A 16,522-nucleotide genomic window follows, 5' to 3' on the forward strand; every position below is an offset into this window, starting at 1 on the left:
ACCAGGTATGATCTCAGACTCTCACTGCAACACTAAGCACTGCTCTGAACCCTCCACTCTGTTCACCAAGTCCTTGCCCTGACGGTGCTCTGTTATCCTGGATGAGGAGCTGTGTAATCAGTCTATCAGAAACATGAGATATTCCACAACAATGGGGAAGAGATTTTTTCAACTGTATTTTGGTCTATGGGTAGCCTCCAGGGGTTTAAGATTCCACCCAGTCTCAGCCTAATAAGAGTATTTTGCCTTTAAATGTAAACTTCAGGCTTAATTTAACTTGGTTTAGAAACCATTTCTCTTCCCAAGAACTCAGCAAAACGGCTTCCAAAACGACTGAATTTTGAGACTATTCCACCATCTTATGCTGCCTTAGCTTTTAAGGCAATTAAACGGTCTTCCAGGCTAAGACGAGATGGAATTTAGGACTCGGAAAGGCTCGGTTGGTCGTACTCTGGCCTCTCACACAGAGGATCGGGGGTTCAAGTCCCTCATCGGGCTCATAGTCGAGGCTGACACCAGTACAGTGCTTGGGAAGAGGTGCCGTCCTTCAGATGAGACATTAAACCAAGGTTCCTTCTGCCTGTTCAGGTGGATGTTAAAGATCCCACGGCACTTTTCGAAAGGAGAAGGACGTTTTTCCTGGGGTCTCGGCCAACAATCCCCCAAATAAAATTGGTCTCTCACTTCATGGCTGTTTGTGGGACACTGCTGCGGTTCCCTAAAAATTCTATGAAGTGCTCTGAGATGCTTAAACATTAAAGCGCTGCATACAATGCCCTATGTATTATACATTATGATTGTTATGAATACATTTCATCAGACACATAGTTGGATTCGAGCGGCAAGTTTGCTGTTGATTTTACAAGGATGTCAACCTTATTTCCTGTTTGTCCATTTTCAGTGTTGCTTCATCGACCGAGAGATTGTATCATTGAGCACATCTAACGTGTTCAATCATTCGACTCCTCACCCTGTGCATTCGCTGTGCAGTTGAGTGGATCTGAATATATATTAGCAATAATACTCTCAAGTTGCAGTTCCTCATTATATTTGAGCTGTGGGATTTGTAATTAACAATGCAATTGCGCACTCCAGTGGCCCCGAACTGCAATGACACGTAGCCCCGTCATCTATTTCACTCACACAAATCAGGCTTTGGACCTTCAGAAGATCAAGGCAGACGGCACGTTGCAAACTATCCAACCACACAAGCCAGAGGACCTGGGTTTGATTCCCGGGCAGGACGAAACATGGGGCAAGTTTTCTTACTCCACACGCCTTCGTTTACCCAGCAGTAAGTAGGAACCCGGTTATCAGTCGATTGGCAGATTGCTTTTCCGGGGTAATAACCCATTCAGAAAAAGATAATAATTTGGTCACTCAATCCACGACTGTTTGTGCGACACTGCTGTGCGCAATTAGCCGCCTCGTTCTGCCCACAAATTATGCAGTCAATTCACTTTACAATATATTGTGTGAAGCGCTTTGTCTCTAAGAAGTGTTAAGGCGCTATATCAAATGTAAGGATTACTATTATTATGAGGTGCTTTATCGAATGCCCATCACTGGAGCCTGATGACAAGTTTGAATCCATATTTTGTGCTAAATTAGCTGATTCCAGCTGGGACAGTAGTTGGAATTAGAATTGATCTTTGTATCTTAGCGGAGAGGAAAATACAGCCAAGGTTCTTATCGCCATATAAACACTTGCTGGAAGGAGTGTGAAGGACATGCATTTGTTGAAAGAGTCATATTACCAGAAACTGTGTGGTGGGAGATGTTACAACACTGACGTCTGCTGGAGATAGTGTATAAACACAGGCAGTCAACAAGAAAGCCCTAATGTAAAGAAAATCTATCCGAAAGTTGCCGTTTGTAGTCATTTAATTCATTCCACTAAAGCAGGTACACTGGGCTTGGTGAATCCTTCTAGGGAGAGAGTGCACTTCCATTCCAATAATCATCAAGTAGTAATAATAAATTGGTCACATCAATCCACGACTGTTTGTGGGCACTGCTGTTCTCAATTCGCTGCCGCGTTTCGCCCACAAAATATACAGTCAATTCAATTTGCAGTATATTCAGTGAAGGGCTTTGAGACGTCTCGAAGACGTGATCATGCGTTATATAAAATGCAAGGATTATTACTATTATTACTCAGGAATTTCCATGTGTAGGTGGAATGCACAGAAATCTCAGTTAGGTTTGGATACTCCTTAAGCATGGTGATGGGTTTCCACATGAGTCAGGACTATTTAAAGGTGTCGCTATTGATGTCTCTCAATGCTACTTGTGGGTATATTACATAAAAATCATAACTGAGTGTTTGAGATGTGATCGCAATCACTTCTCGTAAACCTGTCCCAATCGAGGAACTGTACACAGCCAGAAGTTTGATATTCAAATTTCGGGTTAAGAAAGTCATCTGCCGTGCCTACATCTGGGCTGGCGTTTTGTCAATTACCACAAAAAAATCACAATAATAATAATAAGCCTTGCATTTGATATAGCACCTTATCACGTTGTCGCGACGTCTCAAAGCGCTTCACAAAATATACTGTAAAGTGAATACTGTAAAGGGTATATTTTGTGAGTGAAACACAGCAGTCAATTGTGCCCAGAAAACAGTCGTGGATTGAGTGACCAAGTCTGCCAATCGACTAACACCCAAGTTTCCACTTATTGCTAAGTAAACAGAGGTGTGTGGAGGAATGAAACTTGCCTAAAGTTTCGCCCCGTCCAGGAATCAAACCTGTCGCTCACTAAAATGATCTTAAACTGGTAAAACCGGTTTCGATGCACTTGAATGTGGCAAGAGAAGTGACCTGCTGAACAGTGAGTGTAAATCAACATGATGCAGTTAGCAATGAGGATTTACAAACAGCAGCTGGTTTCCTTGAGGAATCCCTTCATATTTGCTGGGGAAACTGAGGTGATCAGCCACAATAACTTTACATTTACACAGCGCCCCTCACGCAGGGTAGTGTCCAGAGCACTTAAGGCAGAGGGATAGAGGAAGAGTGTTCCAGACATTCGGGGACGTAGTGGCTAAAGATTGTCCGACGGTGGAAAAAAAATTCTGAATTCAATTGAATTAGAAATGAAAATGAGGAATTAGTAGAAATTAGAACGGAATCTGGAGACGGTACGTGCTGTTAGCCACATAGTAATCTTTAGCATAAACAGATTACACCTTTCCTCCACCCTCCCGTGGAAGAGTCAGAGGCCAAACCTTATTCAAATTTCAGGACTGTGTCATCTGGGCTGGCATTTGAATGAAATGCGATGCATTTCCTGCTCTGTTCAGCTCCTCTGCTCAACAGGTGCAGGCAAACTTTTGCAGAAGTTAAGAGACTTTTTAACGTATTATCTAGTTTTGTTTTGCTTCATTTCATTTTTCGTTTGGGCACACGCACGCACACACACACACACACACACAACACACGCACCTAACTCTTTACTCTCCCCCACCTCACCCCTTGTCCGTCCAGCCCACTCTGCCTCTGGTTAGGCTGAAGAAGCCATGGCTTACAGAGACCTGATCAGAGATTGGAACAAGGCGACTTTGGCCATCGAACGGGATGAATGGCAGTCGGCTCTCACCATCCTCTCTGGGATCCGGGAAGGAAACTCCAAAATCTACTTCACCATGGGCTGCGTGTACCTGGTGCTGGGGAACCTGGAAGAGGCACTCAAGGTAAGTTAGTGAAGGTGTATGTGAGTTAGCAAGGCACCTCCTCCCTCTCAGTCCCTCCTCCTAGCTCGCAGGGCTCGGGCAACACCAGTACTGCTTTGGTTTCATTTTCTTTGCAACAACAACAACAACAACAAGATTCCATTTATAAAGCGCCTTTCACGTCAGGAGGACGTCCCAAGGCGCTGCACAGTTGGGTCATGACCCGAGCAGGGGGGAAATGGTCAGGGTGAGGGGAGGGAAGGGAGGGAGAGAGGAGGGGGGAAATGGTCAGGGTGAGGGGAGGGAAGGGAGGGAGCGAGGAGGGGGGGGAAGAGAGTCGAGAGGGGAGCTGAAGGCACGGTCAAAGAGAATGCAAGCTTATTTCGGAGAGAGTGAGAGAGAAACGTCTTATTTAGGAGAGCGAGAGAATGAGAGAGAAAACAAATAACCCCTGAACGTTACATTTTTCTAAGCAGTGTCGATAACTGATGGGTTTAGCACACGCACTGCAATTTCAATGCACGACACAGTTTTATCTCTCCCCAAGTTTCCAAGAGTCTTTTTTTTTATGGTTACTGGGGAGAGATTTGATGGGGAAAGTTAGGTTTTCCAATCAGTGTGTGTGTGTTTGTGTGTAAGCTGGAAATTCCCCTCGACTGGGGTGCTGTTTGGCGAATTTCCACCCGTGTCTAAAGTGTAATAATACCCACAAAAAATGTACTCCCGTTAACCTAACTTTTTAGGTTCGTCCAGAATTTGATGGTTTGTTCATTTCAGTCGTAGCTATGCAGTTCTTAAAAGAAACTGACCATAGAAACTTATCTGAATGCTTCCAGAAAATGCTAAGGAAATAAATATCCAGGTGGAATTTCTGATTATGAATGAATCGAAGATTGATGAGGAGGTTAATAATAATAATAATAATAATAATAATAATAATCTTTGCATTTGACATAACGCCTGATCATGTCTTTGAGATGTCTCAAAGCGCTTCACAGAATAAGACTGTAATATGAATTGACTGTATATTTGTGGGTGAAACAAATAATACTAAATAACAGGTTGTGATAACACTGGGATCCAGTAAGTAATGATGAGGCTCTGGGTAACAGAGGTCGCATTTCTGGGAATACAACAGCCTAAGAGTTTTCCAGTTATTCTTTATTCTCGTAAAGTTCTCGTCAAGCTGGTTGAACGGTAATGGTTGTGGTAGTTACTTGGTTGGATGGTGACCTGACTGCGTGTGGGATTCAGGTGCAGTTTTGTGATTTCCATGTCTGATCGGCAGGCATTTGACCGAACCATCGCTAAAGATGAACGTCTGGCTATTGGCTTCTTCCAGAGAGGAGCAATTCACGTGCGCCTAGAAAAGTAAGTAACTGTTTGTTGGTGAGTGTCTGTCTGTAGGAGCTGCACATTTGCTGGGTTCGCGCGAGGTTATTACCGTTAGAATCCCACATAAAGTAACCGATAGAAACCCCTGGAAATCAGAAGCTGGGGGAGGAGGGGGTGAATTAGCTGCTTTACACACAAGGTAAAAGTAATAAAAATAATAATAAATTATTCTGACATTTGGTATTGCACTTTTCACGTTGGGAGGAGTCCCAAAGCGCATCACAGGATACGTTGTAAGGTGCAGTGACTGTGTGGTTTGTGGACAGTTAGTTGGAAATAGATGAATCATCTGCTCGCTCTGTAAAGTCTTACCGTGCTTGCAGCAAAGTTGAAGAGTTAATAATAATAATAATAATCCTTGCATTTGATATTGCGCTTTTCACGTCATCTCGACGTCTCAAAACGCTTCACAGAATAGACTGTAAAGTGAATTGACCGTATATTTATGGGCGTTACTTATGAATTGCAGATATGAGGAAGCTTTGGGAGATTATAAACACGCCCTGAATAATCTACGCGGGAACCTTGTGATCGATTACACACAGCTCGGACTGAGACACAAACTTCACACCTGGGAGGTGAGAAACCGGGTTGAATACTCGGAGGGGAAAAGCTGCAGTTTTCGATCCGACTTTCTCCAACACTAACCCCAGGCAATTCCATTTTGGTAACTTCAACGTAAAGCTCCTAAACTCAGAGCAGGGTTGGGAGTGGAGATGCAGCGCAGGAGAGGAATGAGTCAGCCTGGCAATAATTGCTAACGATTCTGCTCGATTTTTCTCCCAATTTGCTCCTCAAATTAAAATGAATCGAGCAGGTTTATAAGCTTGTCTCATGGCTCAATGGAGCAGAGACGTATCATTTGCGATCCTCCAGGTCAGGTTTCCCTGTTCCGTACTGTTAGCTGATATACACTGGGCCCAAGAGAGAGAGAGAGAGAGAGAGAGAGAGGCTACCTGCCCCTTTGAAGCAGCAATAAACAAGGCAAACAGTATGCTGCTCTACATTGCCAAATCATTTGGGTTCAGCTCCCCAAACCTTGTACTCGTATAGTGAATTGGTCAGGGAACATGTAAAGTACCGCATACGGCAACAATAACAACTTGCATTTATATAGCGCCCCAGAGCGATGGACAGTGATGGAGCACGACTCCATCACGGAGGGAGGGGGGCAGGTGACTGTAAGCACGGTCAAAGATGGGGAAGAAGGGGACAAGGTGGAGGAGGGATTGAGGGAGAGTGTTCCAGAGTTTCGGGGCATAGTGGCTGACAGCACAGACACCAATGGGTGTCCAAGCTCTGGAGGCTGTACAGAGGAAAGTAACGAGTGTTACACAAGTGAACTATATGAGCAATGATCAGACAACCTGGGGCTGTTTGTCTTTAAAGATGCCGAAGGGAATATTTTCAGCCGAAACAATCTTGTGACTTAGAGAGAGAGAGAGGGGGGGGGGGGAGGGAAGGAGGGGGCAAATGGGAGGAAATTCACTAGCCAGGGATCGACACTGGACTTTGGGATAAGGATAGAACTGGTTCCGGGATCAGGTTCGGGTTCTCCCTGTGGTCGTCGAACAGTCGTGTATTGAAAATGACCAATTTATTATTGTTATTGTTTTGTTTTTTTGAGGGATTATTATTAGGGTTAGGGTTAAAGTTAAAGTAAAGTGACTCAACTGTATATTTTGTGGGCTGAGCCCGAGGCAATTACGCACCGCAGTGTCCCACAAACAGTGGTGGATTTAGTGACCAAGTGGGGGATGAATCAGTACCTTAAGGAGCGGAGGAATGATCTTGCAATCCTTTTCTCAGTAAACGTAAAAATGCTGCATCTGGCATCTCCCTGCTCGTGCTTGGATCCGTGTGAATGGTTGTATTGTTTGGCTCGGATAAGGGTTTGACAATCAAATGAGATGAAAGGGAGTGTGTCAGGTATTTCCTTATAATGAACTGGTTTCTGCTGTGATTTATGTTAGAACATTTTACCATTCCCCCGCGCCCCCCCATCGCATCGAGCAATGCTTATGTTCTTATGTACCTTGCTGTGATATCCAGGTGCTGTATAATATAGCCTCTGTGCACTGCAGACTGGGCCAGTGGGAGATGGTCGAGAAAAGTCTGGACCAAGCTGACCGGGTGAAGCCAATCAGCAGGAACATAAAGCTGAATGCTGCTCGCAATTTACTGGAGGTAATGTGGCCTGATACAGAAACCTACTGCTCTAGCGTAGTGCTGTGGGAGCGCTCCATTGGAGGTGCCGTCCTCTGACTGAAACTTTAAACCAAGGTTGTGTGTGTCTTTTTGGGTGGTCTTTGGAACTCCATCCCATTCCACAGTCCCTTAAGTCTTGCCTCTGTCCTTGCCTCCTTTAAGGCCCACCTCTTTGACCTTCAGTCACCCTCCTACCCCTGCCCTCCCCGCCCTTTTCAAGCACATATCCAATTCCCTTTTGAAAGCTTCTGTCGAATTCTGCTTCCGCCACCCAGTGGATTCCAGATCATGACAACTCTCTGGGTAAAATAATTTCTCCTCGTCTCCCCTCTGGTTCCGAATGTTGAGTGGTATTGTAATTGGAAACTGAGCCACCGATGGTGGGTTGGAGAGGATGTAACACTGGGCAGGGTTTGTGGAGAGGAGAGTGTGTGGCCGGAGGAGATGACAGAGCTGGTGTGGGGGAGGAGATGAAGCCATTTGAAACTCTTGAAGTCAGGCAAGGGCTCGAGTCTGTAACTCACCCCTGCCGGGTTTGAACCTGTAATTCACGTAGGGATCTGTTATATGCTGTAATAATAAAAAGTTTCCCAAAAAGACTTAAGTCAGGTTGCACCCCTGTAAGGTACTTCTGACTTGTATAAATGCCAAATGCTATTTATTTCACAGAGATTTTATGTCCCATTATCAATTTGTCTAGCATGATCAACTGTAACTAAGGGTGTTTCCTGAGTTACTTGCACAACAAGGAACTACATTCAATTATGCAAATTGTGAAAGTCCAATCTTAATTGGATTCCCACACCACATTAAGACATTTTGGACGAATACTTTCTTGTCTTGGGCTTGTGGAACTTTCAACATAGTAAAGTAACACTTCACACTGATGAAATAGGAGATAGGAAGGTAAAAGTAAAAGAGGTATTAGTTTTAGATGGGTTATGACTGCAGAGCGAGAACAGGTAAGATGGAAGGGATTTCCACCCTCCATTGGAGATTTTGTCTAAATCTTACTGTGTTTTGCGTTTCAGAAACGTAGTGTCTTTGACCCGATTGAGTTACCGGAGGGGATTGTGTTCAGGCCTCGGAAACACGATGTGGAGCAGCTAAGCATGAAGGACTTCTTGGGTAAACCAATGGTAAATGTCCAACTCACCCCCCCATCCCCTATGCCCTCCCGCCCACGGGCCCCCGCCCTGTCTGATAGGTACGTCCCTCGCTCTTTCCCAGTTAAAAATAACCGAGGGGAAAAAACAGCTTCCAAATCGTATGTGGTGTGAGCACTAAGACCAGCTCCTATTGAAAGGCGCTGTAGTTGCTCATGTTAAGATGTTAACATGAGCAAGAACTTCACAGCCCATTGCAAGGAAGGAAGCCCATTCCAAAGATACACAATGTGAGACTCAATTTGGAATTGTCCAATATTCTGAACGACCTTGAACTCTTGAAGTCTTAGTCTGGATGCTGGTATTTGAGGGGCTGGGATAATAAGTTTGGTGATCTTTTCTTGTGATTGATTCTAAGGTTACAATTCTCTTGTTTTCCTGTGGTCCAGGTCATCTCCTCAATAATTCCAAACGACAGCTATGGGGGGTTTGAACCACTGCGTCCGCAGGTACAGTCCAAGTCTCCGTATGATCCAGGCTTTCCTTTGTTGACTGACTGACTGACTGACTGATTGATTGATTGATTGATTGATTGATTGATTGACCCTGTCATTGGGTAAGTTCTCCGTGTGAGCGATGAGAATGTAACCGCGAGGACTCAATTTCTTTTTATAATTCTATTTCAGAAACCGGATGAAGATACGATGTTGTGAGTACTTGTATCTTTCAGAATGTTTGTGCTGAGTATTATACATTGCTGACTGAGATACCATTTGTGACCTGGCCTCAAACTACAATGGCCTTGGAACGTCAGAGACTGTACAAGTGAACCTGTGCCTCTACCTGCGCTTGATGCCTATCCTGTCCTCTGCAGTGATCTTTATTTCTGCTGTAATTGAGAGAGAGAGAAAGAGAAAGAAGAGGCACAAATCCCACACCAGGAGACAGTAGTTTGGCATTCAGCCGCTGAATCTCTCTGTGAATTCCCCACGCCCACCTCCATGTTGTGGCAGCTAATATAGTTTGACATCCCATTGTGCGCATGTGTGAGGTTGCATCCTTATACTTCCTTAGTAAACTTGCACACAGCTGGACTTCATGTTAATTGCCAGTGCAGTTCTTTTTTTCTGGGCAGCAAGTCAGAGAAGGAGAGAGATTGTTAGAGAGAGACAGCAGCAGAGGGTAGCCTCAATAGGACTTTGGACAATCTTTTTTCCCCTCCTCGTCCCTTGTTGAGTTTTGCTTCTGTGAGTTCTCAATCTCAATGCTAGGGCCAGGAGCCTGCGGAGCACACAGGAATGGTTTCACAGGGACGTAAGGAGGACGGGGTGACGGAGGTGGGTGGGTGAGGGGGTGGGGGGAGGGCAGTGTGGAGATTGCTTCTCATGTTACTTTCCTGCTCTCCTCTGCAATGTTATGGTGCTGACCTTGTGTGTAACTATCTTTTGTAAATTCTATTAGAGGATTGAAAGGATACCACTGGGTGCTGTTCAACTTCAATCCCCAGAGTGGCAGCGAGGTTGAGGGGAAGGCTGGCAGTGTTGTCTTTGTCTTGGAGCATGGAGAAGATGGCTGGTCGATAGTTATAGTGAACGGGCAGGTAGGAGCTCTTAGTCTTACGAGATGCCATTGTGTGGATGGCAGCCTTGCCACTGTGCTGTCCAATGCCAGTTACACTACCACCTTTCTAACGACCTCACTCTCTACCCTCCCAATTCCATTCCTATCAACAAGTGTCTCCAACCTCCTCTGCACTGTTTCTGTGCTGTCTCTGTAGCTGGAGAATCCACGGCATAAACAAGCAATGCTTAACTATAAACTGCAGACATTAATATCTCTATGTTCTGAATTATGTTTTATTTGCCTTGACAGAAAGGTTTGCTTCCTACTGCATACCTGGAACCAGTAGTTGAAGGGAAGACCTTCGAAGTAAGTTGATTTTTGTCTTCAGCATAACCGGAAATAATAATAACATTCACTTATTCACCAGGAAGGAAAAGTCTCGAAGTTCTATAAGAAGTTTAATCGATTAGAAATGAAGTGAAAGTTGTTATCGAGTTTAAACACGTTTCGACACAACATTGAAATAAACAGCTGATTAATTTGAAAATATTTGGATTAAGAGGTGGAACAAGAGTGGAACTTTGGGGATTTGGTGGAACAGTTTCACACCATTCAATAATTTACCAACTGAGCTATCGGGACCAAATATTATTCTACTCAGTGAGGATTATTGGCTTCTCCAGTGGTTGAGCTGTTTGGTTCATAACCACACCAACCCATATTTTGCTCAGACATTTTCCAAAATGCTTTGATTCTGGCTTTCGTTCAACAGAAGCCAAAGAAAATAACCTTTTAAATTCTATTCATAGAAAAGGCAAGGATTTGGATCAGTTGCTCCCACCCCCCCACACCACAGACCTGTCACCACGGCTGAGGCATCACCAGAGCCCGGAAGAGATGTTGGTTCAAGGAATGTGACTTCATCATCTGTGAAGGTAACGCTCTCTCACCCGTAATCTCTCTGGCGCTAAAGCAGAGCGTACAACACACCTTGGCACTGCGCTCGCTTTCATTTCAGTTAAGAGAGACTGTGAGTGAGTGAGAGAGAGAGAGAGAGAGAGAGAGAGAGAGGCTGTGAGAAAAAGAGAGACGGTGAGAGAAAGATAATTCTATTAAGTGCTGCTCAGAGCTGCAAAGGATTATTTGTTGTGACCCCAGATAGTATTTCTTTACCCAGAGGGCAGTCAATGTCTGGAACAAATTGCTAGAAATGAGTGGAGGCCAGAACACTGGATTCATTTAACAACCACTCGATACTGAAATGGGAGGACAGGAGGTTGTGTATTCTGGAAGGGTGACAATGAAATGGGCCAAAGGGCTTTCTGCACCTGAACCTCTCTTATGATCTTGCGACATTGATTTATGGGCTGTGAAATCCGCATCTGTGTCACCAGAAGAAGAAGACCCTTCAGCCCATTTGATCTCATCCTCGCCCAGCGGCGAAAGCTTGTTCCTGATGCTTGGCGCAGGCTATGCACCATTCCTCAGCAACTCATGCCCCTCACCTTTCATGAGCTCCTCAATTTACTTTCAATGGGAAAGATTGTAAGAGGAATCGTGTGTGTTAACTGGCTGTGTATTGTTTCTATTAGAATCTAGGCTCATCCAGTGCTGGTTCGTTCGTTGTTAAGGTCCATTATGAGTACACGGTAGCAACAAGAGTGGATCCTGACGTCTCCTATGCTGACCTCTTGAAGGTACTCAAATCAAAACTGGACCATTGCTCCCAAGAGCTCCAGTTCAGGTACAAACTGATGAGTGACTGAGTGTGGAATGGAGTGTGCGGAAGGCAGATAATTAGTGGTGAGCGTGTATTATTTACCTAGGCAGCTTGTTGGGCAACAACATCACCAATTTGCACTTCTACTGCACCATTCAATTAGGAGAATATCTCAAAGCACGGTACGAGAATACAGGGTGAGAACCTGAACAGAGTGGGAGGCATTTGTGTGTGTGTTTGTGTGTGTATGTTTGGAGGGAGGGTGGTAGACTGGAGGTGACCAAAGAAAGGCACCGTCAAAAAGATAGGTTGGATGATTTTTGCAATGTGAACGGGAGGGATGGGTGGAGGGAGAAAGTTCCATAGAGAGAGGGGACAAAGTGCCTGAAACATGGTGGGATTGAGGAATTGAATCAGGCCTGAGTTGGCAGAGCGTAGAGAGTATATGGGAAAATATGATTGCAGGAGATTGCAGAGGTTGGGTGTGTGTATGTTTTGTTTATTGCTTTCATTCTGACACTTGATGCTGTGAGGTATTAGGATTGTAATATTCATAAAATAAAAAATAATAAAATGATAAAAATAATAAAACATTAGGACTGTGAAGGCCATTTGCAAGTGAGAGACCCGGGTTTGATTCCCGGCAGGTCGAAACCCTGGGCAAGCTTCCTTACTCCACATGCCTGACCATAATCCCTCAAAAGAAAAAATAATAATAATTTGGTCACTTCAATCCACGACTGTTTGTGGGACGCTGTTGTGCGAAATTGACTGCCCCGTTTCACCCACAAATGTACAGTCAATTCACGTTACAGTATATTCTGTGAAGCGCTTTGAGACGTCTGGAAGACGTGAAAAGCGCTGTATCGAATGCAAGGATATAATATTATTATTTTGGGACAGACACTAGGAAGTATTTTTTTTACACAGAGGAAAGGGTGACTCACTGTAGATGCAGCTGACTGCTGTAATGGAAGGTCGAGACCAAATGAATTAAAGGGCCTTCTGAAATCTGAAGCAATCTTGTGGTGGCTGTTTTTCTTCTGCGCCACTTGGAAGGGTGGGGCGGGGCGGGGAGGGAAATGTCTCTGTTTCCCTTGTTGTCTCCCCCACTCCTTTCCTGGCCTCCCCAAAGACTTTGTGAGAGGTAGAATCAATTTGATATCATTGGGTGGTGGCTCCTGTGCATTTGAAACCATTTCAAGACCTGTGATGTATATTCTGTAGCGTGGAATCCTGTAGTGCATTGGTTAGAGCACTCGCCTCACAAGCGAGAGGACCTGGGTTCGATTCCCGGGCGGGGCGAAAAGTTAGGCAAGTTTCCTTACTCCACACACGCCTCTGTTTATATCTAACAGTAAGTAGGAACCTTAGTCGATTGGCAGATCGCTTTTCTAGGGATAATAAACCATTTTTAAAAAAAAGTGGTCACTCATTCCACGACTGTTTGCGGGACTGTGCTGTGCGCAAATAGCTACCACGTTTCACCCACAAATTATACAATATACTTTACAGTATATTCTGTGCAAGCGGTTTGAGACATCTCAAAGGTGTGATATGGCATTATATCAAACGTAAGGATTATTAGTAGTATCTGGAGAGCGATCCTGGGCATTTGTGGTTTCCATCTGCAGCTACAAGGACAAAGAGAGCCAGGAGTTGGTGCCAATCAATGGGGACAGCGATCTGGAAAAGTTGTGGGGTGAGACTGTGGACAGGAGACTGACCCTGTGGGGCAAGGTAAGAGCCACAAAACAACATAACATTGTACAGGGTGTCCACAAAGCCCTGTTAACACCATGTGTCTTTTTTTTTGTATTTAGCCGTACAGTGGATTACAACAACAACAAAATTACATTTGTATAGCGCCTTTCACGTGTGAGTGAAAATGCAAGTTGTGGTTGTCGATTGGAATCAGTAATGGGATGATTTTGGAGGGGAATGGAGGTGCGGGGAACGAATGATGGTTTTGCTATCCTGACTTGCCTGCGTTGTCACAGTGCAGGGACCCTCTGGTTGGAAGAACTGTCTTGTACCGAAGGGTTGCACTGCATGATTACATCGCCCAGGGACCTGGAGATTTGGGGTTCGATGAGGGAGATTTCATCGATGTTCTCTCTGAAGGTATACAAGTCATTGTTGTATTTTTCTTACTACCTCTGGGTGCCTGAGGGGTCTTGTTGTAACACACAGAGAAACACAGTGTGATGAATGCCGGGGTCTATTATGCAAATTGTGTAAATGATGTATAAATGTTGATTACGTAATTAGGATTTTTTTTAACAGAGAGAGTTGTTGCAGTGGCCGAAAGGGGGGTGGAAACAGATTCGATAACAACTTTCCAAAGGGAATTAGATAGGTACTTGAAAAGGAAACACTTGCAGGGGAAAGAGCGGGGGAGTGGGACTGATTGAGTAGCTCTTCCAAAGAGCTGGCACGGGCACAATGGGCCGAATGGCCTCCTTCTCTGCTGTAATATTCTACGATTCTATGAATTGTCCACTCATGTATTTAATATGCTGTTTGTGGGACATTGCTGTGTGCAAATTGGCTGCAATGTTCACCTCCGAAAAACACTACACAGGAAAAGTGAAGCACTTTGAAACCCCATCTTGACATGAAAAGCATTGCAGTAAACTCCTGATAACTCCCAAGGGCAAAGTACGCAAAAGTGAATCCACTTTACAATATATCCTGTGAAGCCCTTCATGGGATATATTGTGAAGAGATGAGAGGTTTCAACAAGTTGATAAGGAGTTACATCAAATGCAAGGATTATTATACTATTATAAAAGGACTAATTAATTTTAAGACTGCATTGTGTCACAGGCTAAGACTAGATAGAATTTGGGGCCCTCAGGGCTAACATTACCTTCAGGCTTGGTGTAAACTCTACACTTCTTGTATACTTGTATCGTTCTATCAATCAAGAGATTTTTTTTAAAACGTTATATATCTCGTTCCCTGCAGTGAATGAAGAATGGCTGGAAGGACATTCGGGTGGAAATTTTGGGATCTTCCCACGATCTTTTGTTAGCCAGACCAATACTGAAGCCGGAAAAGTGGATCACTCCAAGGAGATGACAAAAACATGAATGCTACAAAAGGACTGGACATGTGGATGCTGTCCCAGTGAGTTGGACAGGATTAGGACTGAAGAGCACTGATCTTAGTCTTACTGTTGAGACTGTGATTGTGACTGACCAGTAGTACTAACACTAAGCCAAGCCAATCGCTATTATTATTGTTCTCGTCAGGACTGACCTGGATAATTCTCTAATAACAATGTAATAATTTTTGCATTTTATATAGTTATCATGTTGTTGAGACGTCTCAAAGCGCTTCACGCACCACCGGCTCCCACCTCTAGCTTGGATGTCACTCCAGGACTGTCGGGCACTTGAGCTATCCATCTGATGTGAAAGGCACCGTATCAATGTAAACTGGTATTGTACTTTTTACGTGTGTGAAGTTTAGCTTACAGATTCCTTCTTATCCTCTCCCGTCCATCACAATTAAGAGGTTTAGAGTTGAAAATATCAGGAGAGATAATAGAGGAAACAAAATCTCACAGTTTGACAAAAGGAAGTCTATAATCCTGTGGATTTTTAACCAGAGTTTTATCTTGAACTGAAGAACACAGCAGCATTGTGTTTAACTGGAACACCGAGCTGGGGAGAGGCTCTTTTCACCACACACACTTTCAGCAGCAAAAGCGCCATTCGATGATGAAATCCGTCACTCACTTCATGGCTGTTGTAACGCTGCTGTGCACAAAATTGCCTGTCACTTTCAACAAATACACTTACACTTTACAGTGAGTTCTGTGCTTGTAATAGTTCTTGAGATGTGAAATGCACTACGTCTACATCAAATGCAAGGAACAATAGGATTCTTCTAGAATGGAGGTTCCTAATTGAAACGATTTGATGTGTTTGCCCTTTGTTCCTTTAATGAAAGTTAAATGCTCAATTTCTTTGAAATACCAAGCCTTTAAACCCAGGACCTTTAATGTTTTAAATCCCAACCTCTTTTTGAAATCCACGTCATTTTACATCGGAAGCGGTAAAGATATAGCCATTTAAGTACAATTATATTATACAAAGATTATAATAATATTTTTTTAAGGAGCCAATCTTTGCCTTTTCACCCACAAAAATATACAGTCTATGCTTAATTTGCATTTTCTGTGAAGAGCTTTGAGACGTCTTAACGACATGATAAGGTGCCATATCAAAATGCAAGGATTATTATTATTATTGTATTCAGTTCAGACCCAACCACAGGATACACCAATATCATTAATTTCTCAACTTGACCGTTAACACAAGAGCCTGACTCAACCCCACAGAGAAACCCTTTCATTTAATGCCTTATCTGTATAGAATCATTTTCAGGTAAGGAAAAGCCTGTGAAGCAACGAGTGCTGGGAATCCGGAAATAAGAGCTGGAAATCCACCACAGGTCAACCAGGATCTGCAAGAGAAAGAATTGGGTGCGTGAGACCAGAGACACCAACTTGCGCAGAGGGACTCTCCCAGAGCAACCTTTCAGCTCTGATGAAGGTCCTTCCAAAAACATGCAGACCTCTTTCTCCTTCAGATACTCATTTACGGTCTATGGTCACCCCACCCACACCCGGTGTTGTGTTCTGTCACTGTCAAGCGCTCTGGGGTGCTACTCTGTGCGAGGGGAGCTGTATAAATGCAAGTTGTTGTGGTTGTTTGACCTCCTGTTCCTTTTTCCAGCATTTTACCTACTTTTGCACTTTGCCCACAAAATACACAGTCAATTCACCTGACAGTATATTCTGTGAAGCACTTTGAAATGTCTCGAAGATGTGATAAGGCGCTA

At 44.0% G+C, this 16,522-nt stretch overlaps 1 protein-coding gene across 1 annotated transcript; it reads left to right on the forward strand.

Annotated features, from left to right (window-relative positions):
* Positions 1-3,261: 3,261 nt before the first annotated feature.
* On the forward strand, positions 3,262-14,939 carry LOC103183000 (neutrophil cytosol factor 2-like). Its single transcript, XM_007900206.2, has 15 exons — positions 3,262-3,323; positions 3,492-3,697; positions 4,965-5,047; positions 5,541-5,649; positions 7,124-7,258; positions 8,311-8,418; positions 8,835-8,894; positions 9,072-9,094; positions 9,847-9,985; positions 10,258-10,314; positions 10,758-10,883; positions 11,541-11,692; positions 13,303-13,408; positions 13,669-13,792; positions 14,639-14,939. The coding sequence occupies exons 2-15, from the start codon at positions 3,524-3,526 to the stop codon at positions 14,761-14,763; spliced, it is 1,521 nt and encodes a 506-aa protein (XP_007898397.2). The 5' UTR covers positions 3,262-3,323; positions 3,492-3,523; the 3' UTR covers positions 14,764-14,939.
* Positions 14,940-16,522: the final 1,583 nt, after the last annotated feature.

This window comes from Callorhinchus milii, unplaced genomic scaffold, assembly GCF_018977255.1.
Source record: "Callorhinchus milii isolate IMCB2004 unplaced genomic scaffold, IMCB_Cmil_1.0 Scaffold8, whole genome shotgun sequence".
NCBI classification, from domain to species: domain Eukaryota; kingdom Metazoa; phylum Chordata; class Chondrichthyes; order Chimaeriformes; family Callorhinchidae; genus Callorhinchus; species Callorhinchus milii.

Coding starts and splice junctions, on each gene's coding strand:
- LOC103183000 (XM_007900206.2), top strand. CDS start 3,524: ATGGCTTACAGAGACCTGATCAGAGATTGGAACAAGGCGACTTTGGCC. Junction 3,698..4,964: donor ACCTGGAAGAGGCACTCAAG/GTAAGTTAGTGA, acceptor TCTGATCGGCAG/GCATTTGACCGAACCATCGC. Junction 5,048..5,540: donor ATTCACGTGCGCCTAGAAAA/GTAAGTAACTGT, acceptor TATGAATTGCAG/ATATGAGGAAGCTTTGGGAG.